General features: G+C 35.7%; 1 protein-coding gene across 3 annotated transcripts; it reads left to right on the forward strand.

The window, feature by feature from the left end:
* The first annotated feature begins 820 nt into the window (after positions 1–820).
* ERMAP (erythroblast membrane associated protein (Scianna blood group)) lies at positions 821–27,996 on the forward strand. 3 transcript variants are annotated; one of them, XM_012546004.3, is made up of 13 exons: positions 821–1,035; positions 1,993–2,069; positions 12,978–13,067; positions 13,266–13,604; positions 14,801–15,076; positions 16,312–16,428; positions 16,813–16,845; positions 22,379–22,411; positions 23,710–23,730; positions 24,490–24,510; positions 24,613–24,639; positions 24,748–24,774; positions 25,071–27,996. In XM_012546004.3, exons 3-13 carry the CDS (start codon positions 12,989–12,991, stop codon positions 25,802–25,804), a joined length of 1,707 nt encoding a protein of 568 aa, XP_012401458.1. In that variant the 5' UTR covers positions 821–1,035; positions 1,993–2,069; positions 12,978–12,988; the 3' UTR covers positions 25,805–27,996. The 3 variants fall into 3 exon arrangements, with proteins under 3 accessions (XP_012401458.1, XP_012401457.1, XP_023356020.1); XM_012546003.3 differs by lacking the exon at positions 1,993–2,069; XM_023500252.2 differs by lacking the exon at positions 821–1,035 and having other exon boundaries at positions 1,045–2,069.

A 27,996-nucleotide genomic window follows, 5' to 3' on the forward strand; every position in this document is an offset into this window, starting at 1 on the left:
AAAAAGCAATGAATTCCAGGAGGCAGACAAGAAGAGGAAAAGAATTCCAAAAATAGGAGACATCCAGTGAAAATTTCCAGAGTTTGTAGATGGAAAGTCTTGTCCTATATATGTATAGTTGCTCTTTCTGTACTCCCAAAGGGCCCAAGATGGAGCTGAAGCATGCAGCAAGATTTTAATAAATGTGGAAAGAGAAAAGGGAAGGCTATATTTATCAGAGCAGAAAGGAGAGACCATCACAGATAGAATGACTAGCATGTATATGGTTTGGGAGTAGACGTGTTTCTCAAGAGTGTAAACAAGTAAGCAGATTTTTTTGGCAGAGAGCAATAACCAACATGTAGAGAGAGATGAGGGTCATTAAGTTAATAGATTTGACCATTGGTGACTGCCAGGAAAGTTGATCATTAGTTTTGAATTGAAAAGGAATTAGCAACAATTGCAGATGCTGCAGAAGGGATGTGGTATAATGAAGAATGAATGTATAATTACCATTTGAAAATGTGGGACTATTTTAATGAAGGGGTATAGTTCCCTCCCTTAGAGTTATTCTGAAAATTCCCTTGATATATAGGGAGCTTCTTAGCTCCCTATTTCAGATGGGGAACCTTTTATTCTGTGAAGGGCCATTTAGATATTATATTATCTAAATTATCAGCTTATACAACTCAAGTAGTCAAAGGTTGTTCTACCTAGATTCTATTTACCTTTCAGCTCTTCATCACCTTCCGTTGATTATACAAATTATTTCACAGGCCTTATTTGGCACTCAAAACCCTGCCCTATTGCTCTATCAGCAACAGACAGGCAGGGGTGTGGTTTGTTTTTATGGGGACTGTTAGTGATGGAGAGTCTCCTGGGCAGACAGAGCTCCCATTTTAGGGGCTTATGCCATAGGATAAAAACTACACATTTTATGGACGTACCTTCTGTTTCCTTGATACTACAGCTATAATCTTTGGATGGGCTGAGAAAAAAAATAGGAGTCCCTGTTCTACTACTGTAGAAAAAAATCTCGTAGATCTCCTGATTAAGGTGAGTGAGCTTTTTTCTTTTCCCATTGAGTCTGAGATGAATTTTCTCTTTATTCTTCAATTTGGTTCCAATTTGGAATAATTAATTCCTTGAGTCTGAAAAAGATATCATCACTCTTCTCTCTGATTTCAAGGGAGAATGGAGATATCTCTTTATTTTGTATGCTATAGTCATCTGATGTGGCTGACTGTGGATATTCCTTTGACCAAGTCTCATTAAAAGTAAACCTTATTTTTTAAAAAAAATCAGGATGGTCCTGAGAAATGGGGGGTATACGGTAGTTCTAACCATGAAGCATAAAAGAGGACAGCTGAGAGTATAGCCTAATATGAAGTATAAAGAGGCTCTAAATAGAGTTCTCATTGTGTAGCTTTGCCTGACATGGTGACTGTTGATATTGAGGTTCAACTTTAAAAGTTTTAAAGGGAATTTTAAAAAACTTAATTTTACTAGTATTTTTTGTTTTCATATCACCTTCATTCATGAATATTTCCCTCTCTACCTTCCCCCTCCAATCCTTCACTACCTGAAATAGTCTACTGTAAATTTTCCTCTGGTTTAGAATTTTTAAAAAAATAAATTACCTGAGAGATCACCTGGAAGTCCTGGAACTGACTGTCCAAGGATTTTTCATAATCCCCAAACTGAGAGGAAGCCAGTGGCTGATAGATTGAATTTAGATTTAGAGATAGGGATAAAGAGTGAGGGGAAGAGAAAAAGGCTTTTAAGTTTCTTTAATTTAGTTAAACATTACTTTTATAGAAATGAAAATTCTAATCTAGTATGTATATTATCAAAATCCACTCATATTAATATGCCATATTTGCTATTAAATGTTAGAATCTTAGCATTAGAAGAGATGGTTAGAGTCATATAGCCCATTCCCAAATACCTGAGCAATAATCACTTGTGAGCATCATTGACAAGAGATCAGGCAACTTTTTCTTAAATATGTAGGTGATGTCAAGACCCCTGAGACAGTCCATTCCAGTTTTTGACAGCTCTGATTCTTAGGACATTTTCCTTCAATTGAGGTAATATTTGTCTTTTTGTAACTTCTGTTCAAATTTCCTAATTCTATCTTCTTGGATTGAGTGAAATAAGTATCCCTCTTCCAACTGAAGCCCTTCAATTACTTCAGTTAAATTCAACAAAAATTCTTGAAGTGTCTTCTCTGGGAAAGGCACTATACTGCTGATATAACACAAAAATAAAACAGTTCTTGTCCTCAAGAAGCTTACAGTCTACTGAGGAGGGGAGAATATATATAACATGCACAAAAATTACCATAGCACAAGGAGGATTGAGATAGAGGATAGGACTGACAGCTGGGAGGAGTAAGGAGAGCTGATTAGGAGAGAGCAAGGATTTTGAGAGTTTGAGATGAGAAAGGAGTGCATTCTGGGTTTGGGGAATACCTCGTGTGAATACTGATTTACTGAGAGCAACAACTATTGATCCAGTTTGATTGGGACTTAGAGTCTGTGAAGGGGCATGGTGTGAAATAATGCTTGAAAGATAAGTGAAAGACTGCAGAAGGTCTTATATGTTAGACTAAGAAATTTTTATTTTATCCTAAAGACAATAGGGAATCCCTAAAGAATTTTGAGGGTGCAGAGATAGAACAGACTTATGCTTTGGGAAGATTATTTTGGCAGCTATATGAGGGAATGATTAGAGAGGGGAGAGATTAGCTCAATGGAAAGATTATAAAAATGTTATATAGAATCAATTAAATATTGGGGGGGGGGGGAGAAAAGTAAAAGATGACTCCAAGATCGTGAACTTATATTCACAGGTTCTGTGAGACTCAGAGAGTGGTAGTGCCCTTAACAGAAACTGAAATCTCTGGAGACATTGGGGAAGACAATGAGTTCTACTTTGAACATGCTGAGTATGAAGTGTCTACAGGATAGCCAGGAGAAAATATTCTGCAGGCAGTGTGTGATTGTGACTGAAGTTCAGTTAGCTCTCTCTAGATATATAGATTTAGGAGTCATGTCCATAGGCATAATACCTGGACTTATGGTAGCTGATTCAGTCTCTGAGAGAAAAGAAGACTCAGGACAACCTTGGGGAATACCTACTCCAAGGATGCAGAAGATGCATAATTATCCAGCAACAGAGAGAGAGGAGAAATGGGTTAATAGGAAAGAAAAAATCTGGAGAACACAATGCCACAGAAGACATAAGATACAAAGTTATCCAAGATGATAGGCTGTCCAAACACGCAGTGGAAATGAAAATCTTTTGGAGCATGAAGAAGAACAGGCCATGGGATACAAGAATTACAAGCTCTTTGGAAAAGCCATCTCCTAATTATTAAGTAGTCAATGAAAGCCAGAAGAAGAATTCCCATAATTGCAAGCTGTTAACAACCATAAAAAGAAGCTAGGACTTAAAGGAAGTCAGGAAAATCAAGAAAGAGAGATAAAGATTAGAGAATTCTAGGCATAAGAAAAAAAATGGTGAAAATGTCCAAAATAAAGAGTGTCTTGGAAGAGCAAGGAGGGTAGTAATCATTGGATCATAGGGTACATATAGGTTTACAAAGAGAGATATTAAGATTGGAAAGGTATATAGAGGTCATGTTATAAAAAGCTTTAAAAGCCAAACAAAATTTTTTATATTTGATCCTGAGGCAATAATTGAAATTATGCAAAAAGTGACCAAAATACCTATATTTTGACCCAGAGATATCATTGCTAGGCATATACTTCAAGGAAGGTCAGCGACAAAAAGCTTCCATTTATAGCAGCAGTTTTATGGTGGTAAAGAACTGGAAACACAGTAGATGCCCTTTGTCTAAAGAATTAATGATTAACAAGCCATTCTCCAACTGACAATGGTCAAAGGATATGAACAGACAATTTTCAGATGATGAAATTGAAACTATTTCTAGTCATATGAAAAGATCCTCCAACTCATTATTGATCAGAGAAATGCAAATTAAGACAACTCCGAGACACCACTACCTACCTCTCAGATTGGCTAAGATGACAGGAAAAGATAATGACGAATGTTGGAGGGGATGTGGGAAACTGGAACACTGATGCATTGTTGGCAGAGTTATGAACCGATCCAACCATTCTGTAGAGCAATTTGGAACTATGTTCAAAAAGCTGTCAAACTGTGAATACCCTTCGATCCAGCAGTGTTACTACTGGGCTTATATCCCAAATGGATATTAATGAAGGGAAAGAGACCCGTGGCAGCCCTGTTTGTAGTGGCCAGAAACTGGAACCTAAGTGGATGTCCAATTGGAGAATTGGCTGAGTAAATTGTGGTATATGAATGTTATGGAATATTATTGTTCTGTAAGAAATGACCAGCAGGATAAATACAGAGAGGCCTGGAGAGATTTACATGAACTGATGCTAAGTGAAATGAGCAGAACCAGGAGATCATTATACACTTCAACAACAATACCACATGATGATCAATTCTGATGTACGTGGCTCTTTTCAACAATGAGAGGATCCAAATCAGTTCCAATTGATCAGTAATGAACAGAACCAGCTACATCCAGCATTTACACTCTTTCTGTTATTGTTTGCTTGCATTTTTGTTTTTCTTCCCAGGTTATTTTTACCTTCTTTTTAAATCTGATTTTTCTTGTGTAGCAAAACAACTGTATAAATATGTGTGTATATATATATATATATATATATATATATTGTATTTAACATGACTTTAACATATTTAACATGTATGGGACTACCTGCCATCTAGGAGAGAGGGTGGAGGTAAGGAGGGGAAAAGTTGGAAAAGAAGTTTTTACAAGGGTCAATGTTGAAAAATTACCCATGCTTATGTTTTGTCAATAAAAAGCTATACTAAAAAAAGAATGAATGATTAAACAAATTAGGGTACATGAATATCATGGAAAATTATTACTATGTTATTAGAAATAAGAAATATGGTGAATAAAGAAAGAAAATGTAGACATCAGGATCATGAGTGTGGAAGGTTGTGAGTAATGTCAGATTTTCTTCTATATGTTGATTGGTTTTACTTAATTTTTTCTTATTCCATTAAAAAATGTCTTTGTCATAATGAATGGCTGTATTAAAGGGGGGATTTAATATAAGAATATAAAAGAATTATTTTATTCTTTTATTTTATTTATTTATTTATTTTTATTTTATTTATATTTATTTTATTAAAATAAAATTTATTTTATTATAGAATAAAAAAGAATATAAAAGAAGTTATAAAAACAAAAGTGTCAATACAAATCTATTTTAAAATCTGAACTAAAGTAGGAAAAAATGATCACTAGTGAATTTGGTTTCTCTTTGACTTGTGCTATTGGAATTCAGGCTGTTTAAAAAGTGAATAGATACTGGTAAGGAAGGGAAGCCAGCGAGGATGGACAATTCTGTCTAGGAGGTTAGCAGTGTAAGGGAAGAAGTTATCTAAAACAAGAACTGGAGGTGATATTAGGGTCATCATCTTGGAGGTTTTTAAAGGAGATAAAATGAATTCAGTGTAGATTGAGGTATGTGTTCTTTTCCTTCCTTCCTCTCTTCCTCCTCCCGTTCTTCTTAACTTCTTTACCCTCCTTCCTATTTTTTTCTTTCTACTTTCCTTATCCTCCCTCTTATCTTTTGTCCTTCTTTCCTCCTTCAATTTCTTTCCTACTTCCTTTCTCTCTTTACAGGGCTAATGCAGGAATTTATTTTATATGACTATACATATTTGTAATGGGCTTTGTTTTTCTTACTTTTTGAAAGGGAAAGGGAATAAAAGGGGAAAAGGAAGGGGAAGAGAATTTGAAACTGAAGATAAAATAAAATTGAAAAAATATTTAAAAGTATAGGGTAGAACTGAACACAGTTCATAGCCAGTGGTAATGGATTCTGCAGATGGGGAGAGATTAAAGATGAGAAGGGAAACAGAAGAGGGAAAGACAGACAAACTAACAGAGACATAGAGAAAAGAGAGAAAGAATGATTGGTGGCGAAAGCTCCTAGAAAAAATGAGGGAGGTTAAAATTGAGGATATAAATAGAGGAGTTTGTTTTGAAAAGAGAAGGGTCACTTTTTCTTCAGAAAAAAGATTAGATATGTCCCAAGGGCTATAAAACTGTGCATACCCACTGAACTAGCAATACCACTGCTAGGTGTATATTTTAAAGGCATCTCCCAAAAAGAAAAAAGATGTATCTGTACAAAAATATTTTTTTGTGGTAGATAAAAACTGGAGATCAAAGGGAAGCCCATCACTGGGGCATAGCTAAACAAGCTGTGGTATATAATTGAGATGGAATTCTATTGTGCTATAAGAAATAATGAATTAGATGCTCTCAGAAAAATCTGGAAACACTTTACATGAATTGATGCATAGTCAACTATACAAAACCAGGGGAATGTTGTACACAGTAACAGCAATATTGTTTCATAAAGAACTATGAATGACTTGGCTATTCTCAGCAATATCCAAGACAATCCCACAGGATTGATGATGTAGTATACTCTCTGTCTCTAGGGAAAGAACTGATAATGATTGATTACAGATTGAAGCATGCTATTTTTCACTTTTTTCTTTCATTTTTTCTTTTATTAAATATAATATATAAATATCTCATATCTTCTTGTACAAAATGACCAGCATGGAAGTGTTTTTTATGATTTCACCTGTGTAACCTGTATCTGATTGCTGACCATCTCAGGGAGAGTACAGGGGAGAAAGGGAAAAATAGAATTTGGAACTCAAAACTTTAAATAAAAATGTTAAAAAAGAAAAAAAATTTAGGAATTAAGGAGAAGAAGATGGGGGAAGATATCTATGAGTTTTGAGTAACAGAATGGTAAGGAAAGGATTTATTAAACTATATTTCCTCAGAAAAGTAGGACTTAAGAGCATCTTCTGAAAAGATGGGGAAATGGAAGAGATATTGAGAATTTGAGGAGAAAAGAAGTTTGAAAAAGCCACCGAAAAGGAATGACATAGACATTTATTAGTGAAGGGAATTCACTCTCCACTGTATGCATTTTTTCTTGTCTTTTCCTTCCTCACCTTTTCTGATATCCCCTTTCACTTTCTTTATCTGTCGTTTCCCTCAATGTTTTAAACCTCTCAGTGACAATCATGAGCAGTGATAAGTATGACCAGACTGCTTTTTTGGGGGAGGGGGTGGGGGTACCAACAACTAAAGAGGCTGCTTATGCCTACCCTGAATATTATTTATAAATTTAGTTTTTACAAAGTAAGTTATTTGTTAACAAAGAATTGGGAGTTATGTTAAATGATATTGTGGTCCCTTATGAAATTTAAGGTCATTTTTCATAAAATATTCTGTTGTCTGTTCTTTAACAATGCTGCTTAAGTAATACTTCTTAGGTTTGGATTAAAACAAGTTATTATCTTAGAGTTAAAAAGTAATCTAATGGGGGGGGGGAAATTAGGTGGCTAAGTGGATAGAACACCAGCCCTGAAGTCAGGAGGATCTGAGTTCAAATGTGATCTCAGACACTTAACACTTAACACTTTCTAGCTGTGTGATCCTGGGCAAGTCACTTGACCCCAATTGCCTCAGCAAAAAAAAAAAAAAAAAAAAAAAAAGTAATCTAATCCAACCCATATCCTTTGGAAATCTCTTCTATAGCATAATTGTTAAGTAGTCATTGAGCTTCTGCTTGAAGATGTCTAGTAAGAAATGACTCAAAATCTCTTGAGGATTCCCATTATGCTTTTGAATTACTCTAATTTTGGAGAAGTTTTTAATTACACAGAACAAAAATCTTCCTTCCCCCCAACAACTCCTATTTATTGTTCCCTGCAGAGGTATGTGAAGTAATTGAGCCAAAGTAGAATTAAATGTATTCTCCCTTTGTCCTCATTTTGTTGCAGTCACTTATTTTACATGATTTAGCAGTGTTTTGACATTTATTTTTTAACTCTTCAACTTGAAGGAGCATTGGTTATTAAGTGTACTTCTGACAAATAGTGTATTTTTCTAACTAGTCTTGATTATGGCCCATTGGTTTTAATGGGATTTAAATCAAATTAATTTTATGTCTATTGAGACATGTTTAATTCTATCTCTTGGATATATTTCTTAACATTTCATAATACATGGCACAGTGTATTATGTTTCAATATTTCATTTTCACTTAGGAATTTCTATAGTGATGAAATAATTCTGCTGTAGTATTTCAATATGCTTATGAGAGTTCATCATTTCCTCAATGATGGGGACAATAATTCTAGGCCTATTGGAAATTTAAAAAAAACATATTTCCCCTATCATTTTTTGCTGAATGTTTAACATGTTATCTAATGAAAATACCTAGGTTTTTTAGGCTCATATGAACACAGAAATGGTTTTGGTAGAGTCTTGAATAAAGAAGTGAGTTTTTAGCAGTAAAAATTATCCGTTTCCAATTTTTGGTATTTCAGTCTTTGTGTTGTTTTATCTAGGACTAGTGCTTTTTCATCATAGCAAGGGTTAACAGTTTTTTTTTAAACTAGTCTTTTTGATGTTCTTCCAATTTCAAAAAGTCTATATGGTACTATAATCAATAATCTCTCTAGCTGTTAAGTCCCTCAGAAAATTCTTTTCTGAGGATTATTTGCTTCTTTTGCAAAAATAGTTGGTCATTCTTGGCCCTAGATTTTTATTTTCAATCACATCTTCTGCTTTGGTAGATCTGATCTCATTTCATTATGTGAACCTTGACTTGGTTTACTTCCTCAACACCAAGAGCCACTGCAATGTTTCTAACAGTCATCGAAGTGTGATCTTTAAGAGATTCAACTTTTTTTATGTTTCCTTGGAGTAATAGTCACTCTTGAAAACCACAGAACAAAAAAAAAAATACAACAAAAAGGACAACAATAAAAAACTGTATATGTCATGAAATACATTATTCAGATGGCAGAGAATTAACTAAAGGAGAAGAACCAACTCAATTCAGTTTCACCTAGTCAGTCAGATGTTCTGAGTCAGTTTAATGTTAATAGAAGCACACATGCTGTCACAAAACGAAAATATGCATGTAAAATTACTGCTTGTTTGAGGTAATATACTGTAGCTCTAGCCTCAGGAGTCAAGTAGAAGCATTCAATTTCTCTTCCATGGACAACTAGTCATTCAGACACTGGAAGATATCTATCATAGCTCATCTGAGTCTATTCTTTTCAAAGCTAACCATCATCATTTTTTTGCATTGTTTAAATGAATTTTTATTGATATCTTTTATTTATCCCCATTCCAGTTGTCTGGATGCTCAATAGCTTATCAAGATCTTTTCTACAATGTAGCATGAAGAACTAAAAATGGTCACCTCTGAGGGCCAAATATATCCCCACTGTCACTGCCCTTGTCCTGGACACCACTTTTCCTGTAACAATTCATCAGCTTATTTAGCTTCTAAATTGCACTGCAGACAATGATGATAAGGATGATAAATTATATACAGATTTAAAGTTTATAGAGTCCTACATTCATCTCTCATTTGATCCTCTCAATAATCCTGGGATATATGCAATAGATATAATTATTCCTATTTTGCAGATGAGGAGACCAAGTCTATCATAGTTGACCATCATATAATCTTGCTATAACAATGTACAATGTTTTTCTGGTTCTACTCTCCCCACTCACCATCAGTTCATATACATCTTTCTAGGCTTTTCTGAAACTAGCCTGTTCATCATTTCTTATAGAACAATAGTATCCAATTATAGTTATTATTATTATTATTTGAGGACAAATGCCTCTATTTGCTAAATATCCTGCTGAGTCTCCCTCAAGAGCTAACACAAACTGGATGTAGTTCGGTCTGAAAGTCCCAAATCATCCCTATTTAAAGAAAGAAAAGAGCTAGGTCCTCAAATCCTTTCTGTGGTGCTTCCAGGACAATATTTCATCTTAGCAATCCCATAAATCTTCACTGAAAGTATTGGCATCTGGGTGTATATTCCCTCTGGTGCCCATGGTGACTTGGGGCAGGGCAACCCATGCCTTTAAGACAGTGGTCACTGACTGAGGCCACCATTTAGACAAGAGTGAAATGATGTTATGTCCTTTCCCAAATTTCTCTTCTCTCCTCTCACAGTCTTTTTTTCCTTTCCTATCTTCCATCCCTAATGATACCCACTACAGAGACAAGACTTTAACTTTTCTGGAGGGGATAGGACTTATAGTTTATAGAACTTGAGGCTATTATCCATTTTGAAGTGATGAACTTGGTCATCCAAATGGTAAGGTCATTGTGTTCTCTGAAGTGAAGCAATTCTACCTACTGTTTGCATCTGTAGAATTGAACATTAGTGCCCCCCATAGGTCAAGTATCCTATCACCCAAGATCAATAACTTTATTTTAGGATTATTATCTGTTGCAATGTTTTGAAATTTTTGAGTTTGCAAAGATCCCAGAATTTGATGGATCTGTCTCAGAAGTTAATAATAATCATTCTCTGAGAAGGGGATACTAGTGATGAAAGTGACCAGAGAAATTCGTCATATTGGTTCATTCTGTCAGATCCCAGATCTTGATTTGAGAGTTCATGGTCCATAGCCCCAAAATAAACCTACCAGGATGAAATCTAGTACAGGAGAGAGTACAGGGGAAAGGGAAGGGAGAGGAGACCAAGGGAAAAGTTAAAAGGAGAAAGGGCTGGGCGTGTTTCATAGGAACTCATGGTATATGAACTAATGTGGCAGCTAATGGAAATAGGTCCCCCCATAATTAGTTTAGTCATATCACACTCTTAATGATTAGAGCTTTCCAAAGGCTGCTGTAGAAGGTGATAGGCTCATAAATTTAAAGCTGGAAGGGATCTTAGAAACCATGGAGTCAAAGTTCCTCTTATAGATGAGAGCACCAAGGCCCGGAGAGGGAAAGTTTGCCTTTTTCTTAGAGATCTAACATTTTTTGGTGGGTAGGGGTGGTGTTTGTAAAGGAGTCCAATTCCATAATGTCATATATTTCCTTTGGAGTGGTTAGACAATCTTTAAGGTCCTTTCCAGTTTTGAGATGGATTCTCGTCTAGTTCTAAAGGCACCTGTTATTCTATTGGAGAAAAGAGAAGGATCAAAGGAGTGATAAGGAAGGGTGGGAATACAGAGTAGAGATCAAGGTGATCCACAAGGAAGAGAAGGCAGATCTAACAACTCTTATTTTGCTCCTATTCTCTCTAACAAGAGAATATCCTTTGGACTCTAAAGGACAAAACAGAACAAAACAGTAAATAACTAATAGAGGATAGGAAGGTAAGTAGGAATAAAGCATCGAACCTGGAGTCAGAAAGGTCTGAGTTCAAATCCACACAAATCACTGTGTAATCTAGGCAAGTCACTTAACCCTGTTTATCTCAGTTTCATCTTGTGTAAAATGTGCTAGAGAAGGAAATAAGCTACTCCAGTATCCTTTTGAAGAACTCCCCCCCACCCAAATGTGATTATGAGTTGGAAATGACTTTTCCAAATAATTGAGGAAGAGAGCATCTGGTTGCCTTTTAAGTTCAAACAATGTGGGTCAGGTAACCCACATTCTTGGGTACTGAAAGATCTGGTAGATGTGATTACTGATCCATTGTTGGTGATATCTTACAGATTATGGAGAAGTAGAGATGTACACAAGACTGGAGAGGTACACATGTTGTTCTGTTTAAAAAAATGGGAAAGTAATGAAATCTGCAAATTGCATGTTAGTGAACTTAGTATCATTTTCAGGCAAGATTCTAAAACATAATGTTAAAGGGATGCTTAGTGAAATTTTAGAAATAAAAGCAGTGATCACATGGAACCAGAATGATATCATAGAGAATAGGTTATGCCAGACTGATCTCCTTCCCTCCTTCCCTCCTTCCCTCCTTCCCTCCCTCTCTTCCTTCCCTCCCTTCCTTCCTTCCTTCCTTCCTTCCTTCCTTCCTTCCTTCCTTCCTCTCTCTCTCCCTTCCTTCCTTCCTTCCTCTCTCCCTCCCTTCCTCCCTCCCTTCCTTCCTTCCTTCCTTCCTTCCTTCCTTCCTTCCTTCCTTCCTTCCTTCCTTCCTTCTTTCCTTCCTCCTTCTTTCCTTCCCTCCCTCCTTCCTCCCTCCTTCCCTCTCTCTCTTTCTCTCTCTGTCTCTTTCTCTCTCTCTCATTCCATCCAACACAAAATTTTATGATTTGGACCTTAGCCCCTGATAGTTTTAGTGGAATGATAGGACTAGAAGTACTTTTACAAAGGAATCAGACCTTAAGGTTCTAGTATGGTGAGCTAGAATTGCCTAGTTACTAACTGAGACAAAAGGAATGGGTAGATAGGGCAAAGTTGTCTGCTCATGTACTTGAAAGTAATATTCAGTGTTATATAGGTCCCTAGCACTAAAGTTGAGTGGGGTTCAGGATATGTATCAACAAATTACTTTTGAGCTATATATGAATTGGTAAATAATTGCTTACTTATCAATTGCTTACTCCATAAAATGTTGAAGTTATTCTGTAGTCATAGAAGCATGAGAGAGCTAATCTGTTCCTGTGACATATTTGACAGATGAAGGATTGTGGCATACAGTTATCTTGGTTATTACTACCACATGTGATCCAACAAACCTTTGGTCTTTTTATGTCCTCTCCATCAATCACTGAATTGAGACTTTTTTTTGCTTCGGTTTCCCCTTCTGAACTCTTCTTAAAATGTCTTTTTCTGGACTTCTATGCTACTATTTTATTTTTTCTTACATAGTAGTAAGCATTTTGCATTTTAAAATTTTTTTCCTTTTTTTCACTCTGTATAAATGTATATATTTTCAAAGACAGTCTCACAGCCTCACATTTGAAGATGGGCCAGTATTATTACCTTTTATTATTGTGGTCAGTATGTAGTTTTGATTTCCATTCTTCTAGGCTCTTCCTTATACCACCTCTTCAATTCATTTATCTCTTTGATCCAACATATTCTCTTTTATGTCACACTCACTAACCCTTCACTTGTTTATCCCTATCCTAGCTCTGTTGGAGATGGCAAATTGCTCCATTTTCTCTCTCTCCAGCTGCCTCATCATCCTTATCTCCCTCCAGCTACCTACAAAGGGATCAGGTAAGTATTTCTGCCTGTTCTCTACTGGTATCTAGGGATTTAAGGATTAAAGGACCATCTTTTCCTTTCCTTTTCCTGGGAACTATTTTCCTCCATACTGTCCTCCAGTTTATCTCCTTGAAGTCTGTATCATTCTTTCCCCTTTGCTAAGCTGTGTTTTTATGCACATGTACACTGTTTCTCTGTATCATGGCATAGGAAAAGTTGGCAAAAGGAACTTGGTCATGCTGGGGACAAAAGCTGAGCTGCCTTGTCCTCTATCCGTCTGGATGGCCCCTGAGTCTGTAGAAGTGAAATGGCTACGGACCCCAGAGTCCCATATTTCCCAGGCTGTTCATGTATATCGGAATGGACAAGACTTATATGGAGAGCAGATGCCACAATACAAAGGGAGAACAGCCTTGGTGAAAGACAGCCAAGAAGACAGTTTCACTCTGGAGATTTATAATGTCCGACTTGAAGACCAAGGAGAGTACTATTGTCGGATCCAGGCTGGTTCTCTGAGCAAAAACGCTTCTGTGAAAATGGATGTCGCAGGTTAGAATGGGTTATGAGGGAATGAAGGGTGACAAATACATTCTGTGACTGTTGAATGACTTGAATATTTTATGAAGTAAGCAATTGATAAGTAAGCAATTATTTGCCAATCTTTATGTAACTCAAAATTGAATATTAGGCCAACACATATTCTAAACCCCACTCAACTTTAGTGCCAGGGACCTATATGTACAACCATCAGAATTCATTATTTTAAATTTCCTTTTATCTTCAATAATTTTTCCAGTGATTTCTTGTCTTGTTTATGGTAAAAATTTATTGAAAGCCCACCAAATACTCACCTCCTTGGAAGGAACAGCCTTTTCCAGGTGTGAGTTGGATTGGGGGTAAGAGAAGAGTTATTACTGGTACTTCTGAAGACTCAGGCTTTAAATAACTTTGCCAGAGTAATGGCAGAAGAAGAGAATTAGAGTGTAATGAATGAATTGGACTTGAAATTAGGAATTCAAATCTTAGCTCAGATGCTAATTTTGTGACTTTCAATAAGCCATTGCACTCTGACCTTCAGATTTCTCCTTGGTAAAATGAGGTAGAACTGGAGTAGATTGGCCTTGAGGTTCCTTACAGCTCTACACCTGTGATTCTATGATTCATAAATGGTTTATGATTCATTAATAGAATTTATTAAAGTGTCAGAATTGGGATTTGAATCCAGGTCTTTCTAACCCCAAGTTCAGCATGATCCAATATATTGTTCTACCTTTCTTATGAGCATTGACCTTTTGGGTAGTTATCAATAGTATATTACATACAGAAGAATCTTTTAAAAATATAATTTTGCCACACAGCTTGGTCCCAGATCCCTATCTCTCAGGATTCTGGTTAAGCTAGCAATGCAACCATCTCTGCATCATCTTCCCCTTTCCCCATTTTTCCCCTTAACTGAACAATGGGTCCAGAATCTCCACAGGAAACTAAGGTTGAAGGGGTTGGCTACTTAACATAGTAATTAACATAGTGTTGTGTCTTGTGAGCCCAGATGCTTCCTTAGACTGTAGGGAAGACTATAAAAAGGAATATCACATTCTTTATTCCTGTTGGCTGTAAAAGAAATCCATATATGGGAGATAATGGTAAAAAAGGTCAGGAAGGCAATGTTTTAGGTATGGAGGGAAAAAGGGTATGGAGGGAAAAAGGAGATGTATTGCTGGTTCAAACAGATCTTTCTTTGCTAGCATTGGGCTTGGATCCTTATATTCATATGGAAAACTATGAAGCTGGACAGATTCAGTTGGTGTGCAGATCCCTGGGATGGTTCCCAAAGCCTCAAGTTCAGTGGAGAGATGCTCACGGGGAGATACTTCCATCAGAGACCCAATACCTGGATAAGGAGGGATTATTCCAAATGGAGGCTTCTGTTACTGTGAGAGATGGATCTTCAGGGAATCTGACCTGCTCTATTTGGAATTCTGCTCTTGGCCAAGAGAAGAAAACAACTCTATTCATAAGAGGTAAACCTTTGATCAAATGAGATAATTTTTATAAAGCATTGTACAAACCTTAAAGCACTATGTAAATACAGCTATGATGATTATCATTATATATTCTAATTAAGAAGGGACCCAGAGAACTTGCTTGGATCAGAAGGGATGCTTAATGGGGCATATGTCTGCAAACCAGACATATGTCTGCAAAACCAAATGCTCTAGTATAGGGATGGATATTGTGGACCTGATCCATGATTTGAATCCCATTGAGGAGTGCTGAAAGCAGAAGTTAAAAGTACTTGACCACCCTGGCCATGTCCAAGTTTTCTTTATCTTCATTGCTTTTTCTTTTTTCCCATTTTCTGATTTTTCTTTCCCTTTTTCTTTCATCCATTCTTTCCTTGCCTAAATCTTTGGCCAGTGGCACCAACAGATACTGCTTAAGTCCATTTATGGTCCTGTAAACTAAAGAGGACAGAACCCACATTGTAAGAAAAAGAGTTAGTTGGAGATGATTTTATGGGGAGGAAGAAAATATAATTTTTATGAGAAGATATTGATTCTTTGGTGACTGAAGAGATCTCTCCCATTTTTCAGAAGGTCCATAGATCTATAGCATTGTAGGACAAGAAAGCTTTGAAAAGTCATTTAGTACATCTTACTGATTGAAGTGGACTGAAGGACTACCAAAGCCATTCTAGACAGATGAAACTCTATTTGTTTCTAAAGTATTTTAGGATGGGGGTTTAAATCTTTTGTATGTCACAGGCCCCTGTGGTAGTCTGGTGAAGACTAAGGACTCCTTAGGACAATATTGTGAGTGCATAAAATAAAATATAAAAAATTATGAAGGAAACAAATCATATTGAAATACAATTTTCAAAAAATTTTTTAAAAAAAGTTCAGGAATCCTACGTTAAAAATCTCTGCTTTAATGAAAGAGATTTCATTAAATATTGAGCTATTTAATATTTTGGTCCCTGAGAAGAGATCTATCCTTTTTTCCCTTTTTCCCTTTTTATGCTGAAGAAATATATCCTTCTAGCAGTTAGGCAAAGTTCACTCTTCAGAAGGAAGTGAGACAGAATATGAAAAAACTAGAGTCTCTCTCATATTTTTGCATAAATATGGTATTTAAACAGCTTGTCAGTGCCTTTGCAAACCATAAAGTTTAATTTTTTTATGAGTATTAGAATTATCACTGTCTTCATTATTATTTCCCTACTTTTTCCTCATGATATTGGGGTTTTCTGTTTCAGCTTTTCCTTCTTTGTACATCACCCCCTCAGCAGTGGGTCTGGCTGTGATCCTACCTATTTTGGGGCTCTTCATTGCATTGGGTATTTATATCATATGGAAGCAACAAAGATCTAGAGGTAATATGATAAAATGTTGGGGGGGAGGGCTAACTGGTGGGTTGTGGAGTGAGAGTCCTGGAAAGACCAGCAAAAATGAAACAAATTCAAAAAGGAAGACTGATAGTCAAAGTGATGGGAACTTTGTGGGGAAAATGGAAGGCTATGAGGGAAATTGGCATGAAGCCTGGAGCCATATTCTTGAGCCATTGTTATGGGAATATGAAACTGAAATAGTCCTTGAGATCTACTGTAGAAGCTTATTCTCTGCATTTATTAGGAATGTTATTCTCTTTCTCCCCATATTTTCCACTCTCCTGATTTAGGAGTCTAGTCCTATCAATTAAACCAAAAAAATGTCATATAAAGTGTCAGTCTCATTTGTCTCTTGTTTCCTTCCTTTAGAGAAGCTTCTTTATCAACAAGTGGTAGAAATAGGTAAGTATCATGAGGCAGGAGCAGTAGCTGATGACCAGTTACTATGGCTTCTCCTAATATGAATGATAAAAACAAGATGGCTAGTTGCTGGATACATTCTTTTATTAACCTAGTCTAGGCTTCTAATAAAGCCTCTAAACCTTTCTGAATTTCTTATTCCTGTTTTTGGCTCTTGGTAATTAGTGTCTCTGGATGAATGTGATTCTTATTTAATTTGAATAAGAAGCAGATCTTCTATAATAGAAAGGACTATGGCAAATTAATCTCACTTGCTTCTTTTTTAAAGAATATTCTTTTTCTTTATAAAGACTTTCTCTACATATGTGCTCAAATCTCTTTTTGCTCTTGAATTCTGTTTCTTCCAACTATGAATTCTTCTCTTTTTTGTTTGTTTTGCTGAGGCAATTGGAGTTAAGTGACTTGCCCAGGGTCACACAGCTGTTAAGCGTCTGAGGTCAGATTTGAACTCAGGTTGTCCTGACTTCAGGGCTGGTGCTCTATCCACTGTGCCACCTAGCTGCTTCATAACTATGAATTCTTACAAGATAATATCTGGAACTGTTCATATTTCAAGAAATAATGATAATGATAATATTTATACTTCAAAAAACCAATTATTGTCTAGGCAAACATTCCATTTTATTATTTAAATCACAGAATCTGATAGGTGGTCTTCAAGAGTTGCTACAGCAAAAACCAAAACTCAATACCACCCCTCATTGAACTTAGACTCCTCTTCATAAGAGAGATTTATAATCCATCACTAAGCCTATACTCAGAACTTTTTCAGTTTTATAGTAACTGTCAATGTTTATATTGCTCTGTTCTTATAACTTTTGGGAACCTAGAGTCACCTCCATAACATGGTGAGGCACTGGAGTAGGATTTTTGATAAATTCATCCATAAAATGGGAGAAAATAGCTGACTAGAAAACATAATCCAATAATATGTTGCTTACAAGAATTATATTTGAAATATAAGGATTCATATAAGGAATGAAGATAAGGGACCAGAGCAAAATCTATTATGTTCCAGTTGACTAAAAAAGAAAAATCAGGAATATTAATTTAGATTTCAGGTAAGGCTACAGTAAGTATAGAGATGATAAAAAACAGATAAGCCGAGAAATTAAATTATATTTAAAGGTATCCTAGATGATGACTCAATATTAGTACTTAATATGTGTACCAAATGGTATAACATCTAAATACCTAGAAAAAGTTAATCAAATTGTAAAGAGAAATTGATAATAAAATTATAGGAGTAGGTATCTCAATATACTCCCTTAAACCTAGATAAATGTAACCAAAAATGATCTAGAAAGAAACTAAGTATTCAGAACTCTGGAGAAATTAGGAATGAGCAATCTATGATGAGAACTGAATGAGAATAGAAAATAATACCTACTTCTCAACTTTACATATCACTTTCACAAAAACTGACCATGTGTTGGGGAATAAAGACCTCAAAAAAAAAAAAATAGAAAAGCTGAAGTTACAAATACAACATCTATTGATTACAATGCAATAAAAAATGTTTTTATTCAAGGGTCTTTGAAAAAATTAAAAATAATTAAAAACTAAACATGTTTTAAATTATTGTTTGGTCAAAGAACAAAATATAGAAAATCTTATGAAAGAAAATTGCAATAATGAAATGCCAAAACTTTGGATATAAAGTTAAAGCAGTTCTAAGGGAAAATTTTATGTCATTAAATACTTTCATCAATTAAAATTTTAAAAATCCATTTATTTAGGGGGCAACTAAAAATACCTTAGCAACAACAAATCAGAAAACTCTGAATAAGCAACAAAGTAGAAATTCCAAAAATTAAGACGAGATTAATAAAATTAAAAACCAAAAACTATTGAACCAATAAATCTCAGAACATTTAGTATACTTTTCAAAGGAGAAGAAAACCAAATTGTTCCGTGTGACCACTGCACTAGCACTCAGGATACTTTAGAATCAGCTGGAGTCAGGATAAGTAAAAGTCCTTAGTCTTTATTCTTGGTCTTTAGGGGTAGAAGTGAAGGGAAGATCTTCTGCAACCTCCTTCTTCCTTATCTACCGCAAAAGTGACACTGGCTAGTCTTCTTCCACCCCCTAGTTCCTCCTACAATTCTCTGTATACACCAATCATCGAGTCAGCCCAGGATAGTGGGAAGGGCCATTTTCCAAGCATATGCCCATAGAGTATTGTCCAATCAGTAGTTAGCCTCAAGTGCTCAGCTGTCCTGACTTCAGTGCCTCGACTCAAGAGTTTCAGCCCTCTACAATTCCTATCAAATATGAAAAGAGAAATTCAAAGAATTTAAGAGAAACTAAAGGAATTTATCATAAACTATTTTGCTAACAAAACTGATAATTCACTGGATGAAGACTTTAAAAATATGAATTACTCTGTTTAATAAGAGAAGTAGACTATATAAATGAACTCAGTATCAAATAAATAAATTGGACAATACATCCATGAACTCACAAATTGATTAGAAAACAAATCCAGGAGTTGAAAGTTAATTGTATGAAATTTTCAAAGAACAATTACCTCCAATATTATGTAAACTATTTGCAATAACAGGAAAAGAGGACAGTTTTCTAATTCCTTTCTATGATATAAATATGTTCTTGATACCCAAATCAAGGAAATAGAGTAGGACTTTTGTATAATAAAATAATAGCAAAAAATTTGGAAAGTTATTTTAATAAACCTCTGCAAAACCTTAGTGAAACATAGGACCCATCACTGTAAGGTGGTTATAAAAAGATTAATAGTTCTTGGCCAAAAAAGGAGGAAGAAGATCAATAAACCTTTTTAGAACACATGATAAATAGGTGAAATACTTTTGGAATAAAAAAAGATATCACTTTACCACACAGGTGCATGTCTTGGGATTTGTTTTATACACCCTAAAGGAGTTTACCTTTAGATGGAGCTTATCAAACAGCTATAATCTAAGAATGTAATAAAAAGGTTGTAGTTGATAATCTCATGAACTCAGGCAACAATATAATGACAGAGGTGTCAAATAAATGTCTGAGTTATGTGAATTTGTTTGTAGAAATGGAGAGGTTTATGACTGCAATTTCGGGCTAGTTCATTGCAGCCAGAAATTTTTAAGGAACCTGGAAATAGTGACTAATGTAGCTTGTGTAAAAAAACAGTAGAAACTTGCAAGATGGCATTTCAGGTTTTAAAAACTTAGTAATCACCAAATATTTATCATGATATGTTCTGTTAACTAGAATTATACATCAGAAATTTGTTATTTTTCATAAAGTGAAAGACAACATATCTATGCTACAAAAATAGGACTTGTTTGGCCAAAGAACAAAATATAGAAAATCTTATGAAAGAAAACAGCAATAATGAAATGCCAAAATTTTGAATTTGAGTTGAAATATCCTGGATAATTCAACCAATAAATCGTATTGGAACTAGACCATCATTTTCCACAATCATCTGAATATAATTTATAATAACTAAAAACATAATTTTAAATATATTTCATTGTACCTAATACTCATAAATTTCAAGCTATATGGAACAAAAATACTTTCAAAATATGGAAAACTGGCAGAGAAAATCAAAACTATGCAGGAACAAGATAAGGTATCTATTGTTCTGTCAGTTATTTCTTGGAAAGAAGATGCTTTCAGGGAGCCTACATGGAGCTAGTTTACATCTTAATACTTTTATCCAATTACAGAAAGTAATTACTTTATACATATATATGTAATAGTCCATAGAATATCAAATAAAAAAAGAATAATAGTGAGAGAGTAACTTGTTTCAGGACCATTTCTATTTAAACTCTTTCAAAAAAAAAAAGTTAATAATTATGATAATAGTACTCATATACTTCTTTAAGGCTTATATAAAGTAAAAGAAAATTGATTATAATAGTTCTATCAAGTAAATCAAAAAGAAAATATGCTTTTAATAAGGCTCTGTGAAAGTAATATCCTTTGTCAGATCATATACCATTATGTTTGGTTTTGGAAATCTTTTGTTCTAAGGAAGCTGTTATTGAATTTTGAATTTAGAGGGCTGACAAAGCAGGAAGCAAATTCATTTTATATATTCTGACATCTCAAATTTACTAGGAATTAACTAACTGCATCTACTTCCTAAAATCATAGGAATTTAGAGCTGAAGGGACCAGAAAAAAAAGAATGTTAGTTTTTGAAACCAGAAAAGCTAGATTCAAATTCTAACTCCAATACTTTTGTGGTTTTATTAAAGTCACTTTACATCCTTGGACCTTAGTTTCCTTTCCTCTAAAGTGAGGTAGTTGGAGTAGTTGATTTTCAGGTCTCCTCCAGCTCCAAATCCTCAGATTCTGTGATCTTCTTGAGTGTTGACAGTACAGTGGATGAATCTTTATGCAAAAATTTTTTTAAAACATTTCTCTTCTCTAATGAAGAGGCAAGAAGAAATCCTGGAGTTGGAAAATTACAACCATGATATTAGGTGAATAAATGAAATACAGAAAGAAATGCCAGGAAAAAGTGAGATGCAAGGAGAGAACTGCAATTTCCAGCATGTATAGGATTGCTGATGTATCATGGTAACTACCAAGCCATAGGACTGGCCATCCTCTTAATATTCATACCACATGAAAGATAGTATAGTGAAGTAAAAAATAATATGGCACAGGGAACCAGGGGTTGTTAAGTTCTAGTCCTGGAGTAGCTAAAAAACTCATTGTGTGTCTTTGAGAGACCTCAGTTTTCTCATCAGCAAGGCTATACTTGATGATTTCTAAAGTTCTTTCCAGATATAACAATCTAGGAATAGAATGAAAAGTTTTCAACCTCAGCCTTTTAAGAAATTGTTTTTCCCTGTGGGACTACAATTCTGACGACCATATTGGATGAATAAAAGTCATGCTCCTAAAATGAAATCTCTTTGAAAGGAAATAACTGTGAATTGACTCAAATGAAAATGAGATATACTTTCACGAGTAAGACTTTGTATAACTTTCATACCTTATGATACTAAAAATGTCTAGATAGACCACACATGTAATCATAGAAGAGAATCTCAGAATTGGAAGGAATTTCAAGGGTGATACTATTCAATCCATATTTGGACAGGATTCCCATCAACAACATTTCCAACAAATAGTGGTCTGACTTTCCCTTGAAGACCTCAGATAAGAGGTGCTTTTCAGTTCCCAAACCAGACCCTTCCCTTTTAACATCTCTATTGTTTAATTAAATTTTCCTTATGTTGCTTTTTTTGGCCTCTGCTAAGTGCAAAAAGTCAAATTTTTCCATATGATAACCATTCAGATACTCAGATTTTATGCATACCAGTAGGAAGAGGGAAGAGAGAAAATATGGCTAAATGCAAAACTAAAACAGTATATATGGAAAATAAAATTTGCTTTACGTCAAATCTACTATACAATTAATTTGGTCAAAATATGATTATTCCATAAAAAAAGAAAATCTCTGTAGTTTACATAGAGATAAAACCTTTAAAGTTAGAGGTCCAGATCTCATTTCCTTCTCCTTTCTTTCTAGAAAATCTTCTCTCAGACCATGGGAAAGAGAAAGGTAATTATTTGGGACATATGGGACAAGGGAGGCATGGGTAATTTTTCTTTCCTTATAAGTAAGGATGCTGTTTGTTGCAATGACCATAGATGCTCCATGAATGAAATGTTTAGTGCTGAAAAAATTGTGAGAAGACTATGTGAGCATAGAGAGATGAACATGACCAAACTTGATTTTTGGTTACTAACTTCTCACTTACGCTAGTTTTCCCATCAGTTTCTAAAAATAATGTTTTTTTTTCTAATTTATAAAATTCCAATTTGTTTAGAATCCAATTTAACTTTGCATTAGAAAGACTTCTCTCCTCTTCTTTCCTTTCCTTCCTTTTCCAGCCTTCCCACCTTCCTTCCTTTCCCTCCGTCATCTTTCCCCTTTCCTTTATTTGTTGCCTATATGATCATAGGCAAGTCATTTAACTTCTCTGTTTGAGTTTCCTTATTAGTAAAAACAAGGAGATGAAATAGAAGATCTCTGAGGTACTTTTCAATTCAAACTAGTTTATTCATATTAGCTTGAAGTAAACTAAAACTTTTTCATTTCATTAAAAAAAAGATTGTCTTGTACAATTATTTTTTTTTGAACTGCTGTATAGGACTTTATGTTTATCTTAATTAATATCTTATTAGATTCAGCCTATTGGGATGTTTTAGAATCTTGATTCTATAATAGTGCATTATTTATTTGCTCTCTCCAGATTCATTAATCAGAAATGTGATAACCTTGCCATCTCTGCTTTTATTCAAAGCATTGCTAAAAATGTCTAACAGAACAGGGCCAAGCACAGAGCATGTGATTCTCCTCTAGAGATTGCTTCCTAATTGCCAACAAACCATTAATCACCACTTTGGGATCTGGTTATTTAACGAATTCTTAATTTAGCTCACTATATTATCATCCAAGACACATTTCTCTTTCATGATGCTGACATACTCACATGTAGACACATTCATTTTTTTGTGCACACACATACACCCAACCATAAAGGCCAACTAAAATAAAAATGGAATAGAAAAAAATATATAAAGACAAGATAATCAGTGAAATGTCTATAAAATAATATTATTCCAAAATTCTGAACTTTGGGAGATGCTACTTGATAAAAACATTACCAACAAACTCCCCCTGTCCTTTTGGTACAAAGAGAAATTATGATGAAACACCCCAGAATTCTTTGGGAGAATTGGACTAGTTATGTAATGGCCCATCCTGGGATGGGCTTCCTGTTTCTGGGAGTCTTGACATTTATATAAGAGAAAAAGTAATGTTTCTCATCAATCTTTGTTTGTTTTCCCCTCTAGGGAGACTTCATAAAGGACTCAGTAAGTTTTGCTCCTTCCCCAAGGGGTGACTTATGCTATTTTCCACTTACTTAATAGAAAGTTCACATGTCTAGGTTTCAGTTCCCTAAGGGCAAAAGGGGTAGAATTCTGTTTATGGGAATGAAGATTTTTTGGATTTCAAAGTTCCTTTTGTGTTCTACAATTGTTATAGAATCCTAGATTGTCAGATCTAGAAAACTTGAAATTCTCTAAATGTCCTGGGTCTAGTGATTCTAAGGATTCTCAACTTTTTCTCTTTTGTAGTCTGGAGCAGCCTATGAATTTCTCGAAATCATTTCTAAATGCAAAATAAAATAAAATAAAATACACAGACTTACAAAGAAAACCAATTATATTGAAATAAAAATGTAGTTTTTCCATTCCAGATTCACAGATCCCCTGAAATCTATCTTGAGTATCCATGGACTGATCATAGGTTAGCAACACCTGATCTAGAAAAAAACCCACTTTTTCTCCCTCATGAATGGGAAACTTAGTAAACATTAACTAAGCATTCATATACTGGATTTATACAACGCCCACAACCACCACTTAAGAAGGTTCTATTGATCCCCCTTAGATAAGATCCAAAATAGGCCTGCCCTAAGAGTAGATCCCTAAGTATGTAGTGGCAAAGCGTGCTAGTTATCTGGCAGTGTATTACTTAGTTGAATTTAGAATGGGTATGGAATTCGCGCTGGGCTGGATTCTCTGGAGCCGAAGTACCCATACTGATTTCTCAAATCTTTTATCTTTTAGAGAAATATCGGGCTGAACTCAGTAAGTGCTGCTTTTCCTTAATACTGTCAGTTCTAACTTGTCCCCTATGGAACTTATATTTCCATTTATCATTTCTTGATCTTCCTGTTTGTTTTATTACAGAATTGAAAAGAATTGCAGCAGATGCAGGTGAGATGCAGTTTCTAATGTTCCTCTCTCATCTCCTCTGGGTGTCTCTTGCCATTCTATGGTCCCTCCCTGAAAAGCTAACCACATCTTATTTATATCCCCTTGCAGGTTGGAGAAGGGCCAGACTACACCCAGGTAAGTGACACTCATTTGTGTAAAGTTCTTCTAGCTTTGGAACCCCCTAGTCTTGCCCCATTCCTTCAGCATGCCAGAGACAAAGGTACTGTTTTCTTGAAGGGTAGAGCATCCTTACAAATAGATTGCTCAGTATTTCTTCTCTTTCTAGTGTCTTAACAACTTAACAAAAGTTGTGTTCCTATGATGGGACTAGTCACATGAGAGGGGCCTGTAGATATTTTGTAAGCCTTCTAAAAGGTCTTCTGAGTCCTAAACTTGGCCCAATCTGTACTCTCATCTTGCTTTCTCTGCAGTGGATGTGACTTTGGATCCAGAAACTGCTCATCCCAAACTCCTCCTCTCTGAAGATCTTAGAAGCGTGAGACTTGGGGACAAACGACAGGATGTCCCTGACAACCCCAAGAGATTTAACTTTGTTGTCAGTGTCCTGGGGTCTCCAACCTTTATATCTGGCTGTCATTACTGGGAGGTATGTGTAGGAAACAAAACCAAGTGGATCCTTGGTGTCTGCAGTGAGTCAGTGAGCAGGAAGGGGAAGATCACAGCAACACCTTCAAATGGACACTGGCTGCTGCGTCAGAGTGGAATAAATGAATATGAAGCTCTTACATCCCCACAGACTTACTTCCGCCTCAAAGAGAGCCCCCGCCGCGTGGGGGTTTTCCTGGATTATGAAGGTGGATTTGTCTCTTTTTACAACGCCACCAACAAATCTCACATTTATACATTTGTCCATTCTTTCTCTGGCCCATTGCGCCCTTTCTTTGAGCCTTGCCTACATGATGAAGGGAAAAATGTGGCTCCTTTAATCATTTGTTCAGGATCACAGAACTCTGAGGAATTCATTTACTCTAATCTATCTCCAGAGACTTCTAAAGAAGAAAAACAGACTTTAGGCATTGGTAATGGGAAGATCCCCACAAAGACAGACCAGGCCCCAAATCTCTACCCTCTCCAGGACATTGTCTCATCCTGGCCCTCTGATGTCACCCCGGCCCTTCAGGGGCTCCGGGCCCCTTTCTTTTAGTGAGGTGTCTCATATTGCGGCTCTACCCCTTACCTTAGCCTAGACCCAACATTCAAGTTTGTCTGTGTCTTGCTCCTGCTCATTAACTGTGGGTGTTTTGCATCTTTACACTATGTAAATACAATAATACCTCAGAGGTCCAAGCTAGTCTTCAAGGCACTTCCTCTCACCACAGCAGCTCCTCCATAATATAACAGAGGGGTTTCCAGGTATTCTGAGTGAAAGATGTCATCCTGGGGTCATCCTGGAAGCAAGTCTTCCCAGACTCAACTTGGCTGGTCTGCAGGTGACAGACACAGTCTATCAACATGATTACATGCAAAATCTTTTCAACTAGGTCTTCAAGAACCCAGTGTCCCCTACATACAATGGTGAGACATTTGGGAATTTAAAACAGGGTCCTGTATGAAATTGTAATTTCATACCTCCTCCTCAATTCTCCATGTTACCAATTTCTCTCAACTCCTGACTTTTTAGAAGAAAAGGACTACAACTTAATCAGGCAAAGAAAGGCTGCCCTCCTGGGAATTTTAATGATGGACAATTAGATAGTATAATAGATGGAGTAAGACCTGAGTTTGATTCCTGCCTCAGACTCTTGCTAGTCTTACCTATCAACCTCAATTGCTTTATCTATGAAATGGAGATAATAAAATCACTTACCTCACAGGGTTATTAAATGAGGTAACACATGCAAGGTGATTTGCAAAATTGTTATTCCTATGTTTCTGTAGCAAAAGTAGAAGACCTTTGGAAATCACCCATGGCCATGGCAAAATATCAAATGGAAAACAAATGGATCAGCTATGGAGTGGTTTAGGTGGAGATACCATGCACAGTATGACTGTAGACTTAGTCACGAGCCATTGTATCATCAGAGTTACTTCTACTACTGCTTGAATCAGGGGCTCTAACCAGATAGAAAAAACCCTCCATTTAGGATTGAATAACTCTTCTTTTCTCAATCTAATCAAGGGTGTCTTTCCTTATGGGCCATAATTGAGTTCAATACTCTAATCTCTGTGCTATGTGACACATAGAGATATGCTTTTTCCTACAACAATGGAAGCCTTGGGAGTGTAAGAAACATTTTAACTACTCTGTGAAGATGATTTTTAACTAATGGATTAACTGAATAGTGGGTCCCAGATGTGGATAGGTGAGGTAAAACTGGCAGATCTATCAGTTTGGTGCGTGCATATGAATATGGGACCATACCTTGAATAAAAGCATGGATCAAAAAGAATTGTAAGAAGCAAAATCAAGAATTGCAGTCCTCTTGCAAATGGTGAATAGGGTTAATTCATCTGATCAAGGAGCAGTTTGCGAAGGGGCAGACAAAATCATTGGTCAGGCAACAGACTTTTTAAGTTTTTGAACTTTTGAATCAATGAATGAAAATACCAAATACATTGATAATGGTCAATGGACTCCCTTTCAACTGTGAAGGACAAATCTGGAGCAAGACTGACTTCTTGTGGCTTATAGAGATTGGGCCCATCACACTGAAGCTCCAATTGATAAAGGCCTTTTCAGGCCACCTCTCTGCAAATGAGAAGAAGGGCTCTGAAAACCCTCAACTCCCACCTCGTGTTGACTAGATTACCATGTCAGTGTTAAAGGAAAATGCTTTTTGTAATCTTTGAAAATTAAAGTTTGATATTGTTTGGTACCTTGATTTTTATCCCTTTTCTTTTTAGATGGGGAAGTCAGTGGGAAAGACTGGGTTGTTTAGGGAAGAAAATACATCATAGAATTTGTTTTCTCAAAGCCTGAACTGCCTTCCAAACAAGATTGAATGTGCAAGCAACTGTTTTATTTCTCTATTCTCAGTGTCAGATTTATTTTATATTCTCAGTCTTAGACACACATAAGCTACAATTCACTGTTTATTTCTCTTTCACCCACATACTCACTTTCCCCACATTCTTTTCTAATCTGGTAAAACTTCCCCAATACTGCTACAAATGTCTGATGATCCTTTGAACAACAACAAAAATAAACAAAAAGAGAATTCTGTTTCTAAATCTTATACTAAGAACATTGTTTCAAATCCATTTAAACTTTATGAGGTTATTTATGAAACAACAAAAACCTCCCTTAAACCTGCATTTGTCTGGCAACCATATTAGTGTGTTACTCTGTTTATATTAATTTATCCAATGAAAATAAAAATTTATTGGGTAATTGGA

This window comes from Sarcophilus harrisii, chromosome 3, assembly GCF_902635505.1.
Source record: "Sarcophilus harrisii chromosome 3, mSarHar1.11, whole genome shotgun sequence".
Taxonomy (NCBI): domain Eukaryota; kingdom Metazoa; phylum Chordata; class Mammalia; order Dasyuromorphia; family Dasyuridae; genus Sarcophilus; species Sarcophilus harrisii.

Bases quoted from the DNA above. Each gene is read 5' to 3' on its own strand.
- ERMAP (XM_012546004.3), top strand. From the start codon at position 12,989: ATGGCAAATTGCTCCATTTTCTCTCTCTCCAGCTGCCTCATCATCCTT. The intron at 24,511-24,612 runs GTAAGTGCTGCT...GTTTTATTACAG, and splicing joins GAAATATCGGGCTGAACTCA to AATTGAAAAGAATTGCAGCA. The intron at 24,775-25,070 runs GTAAGTGACACT...CTTTCTCTGCAG, and splicing joins AAGGGCCAGACTACACCCAG to TGGATGTGACTTTGGATCCA.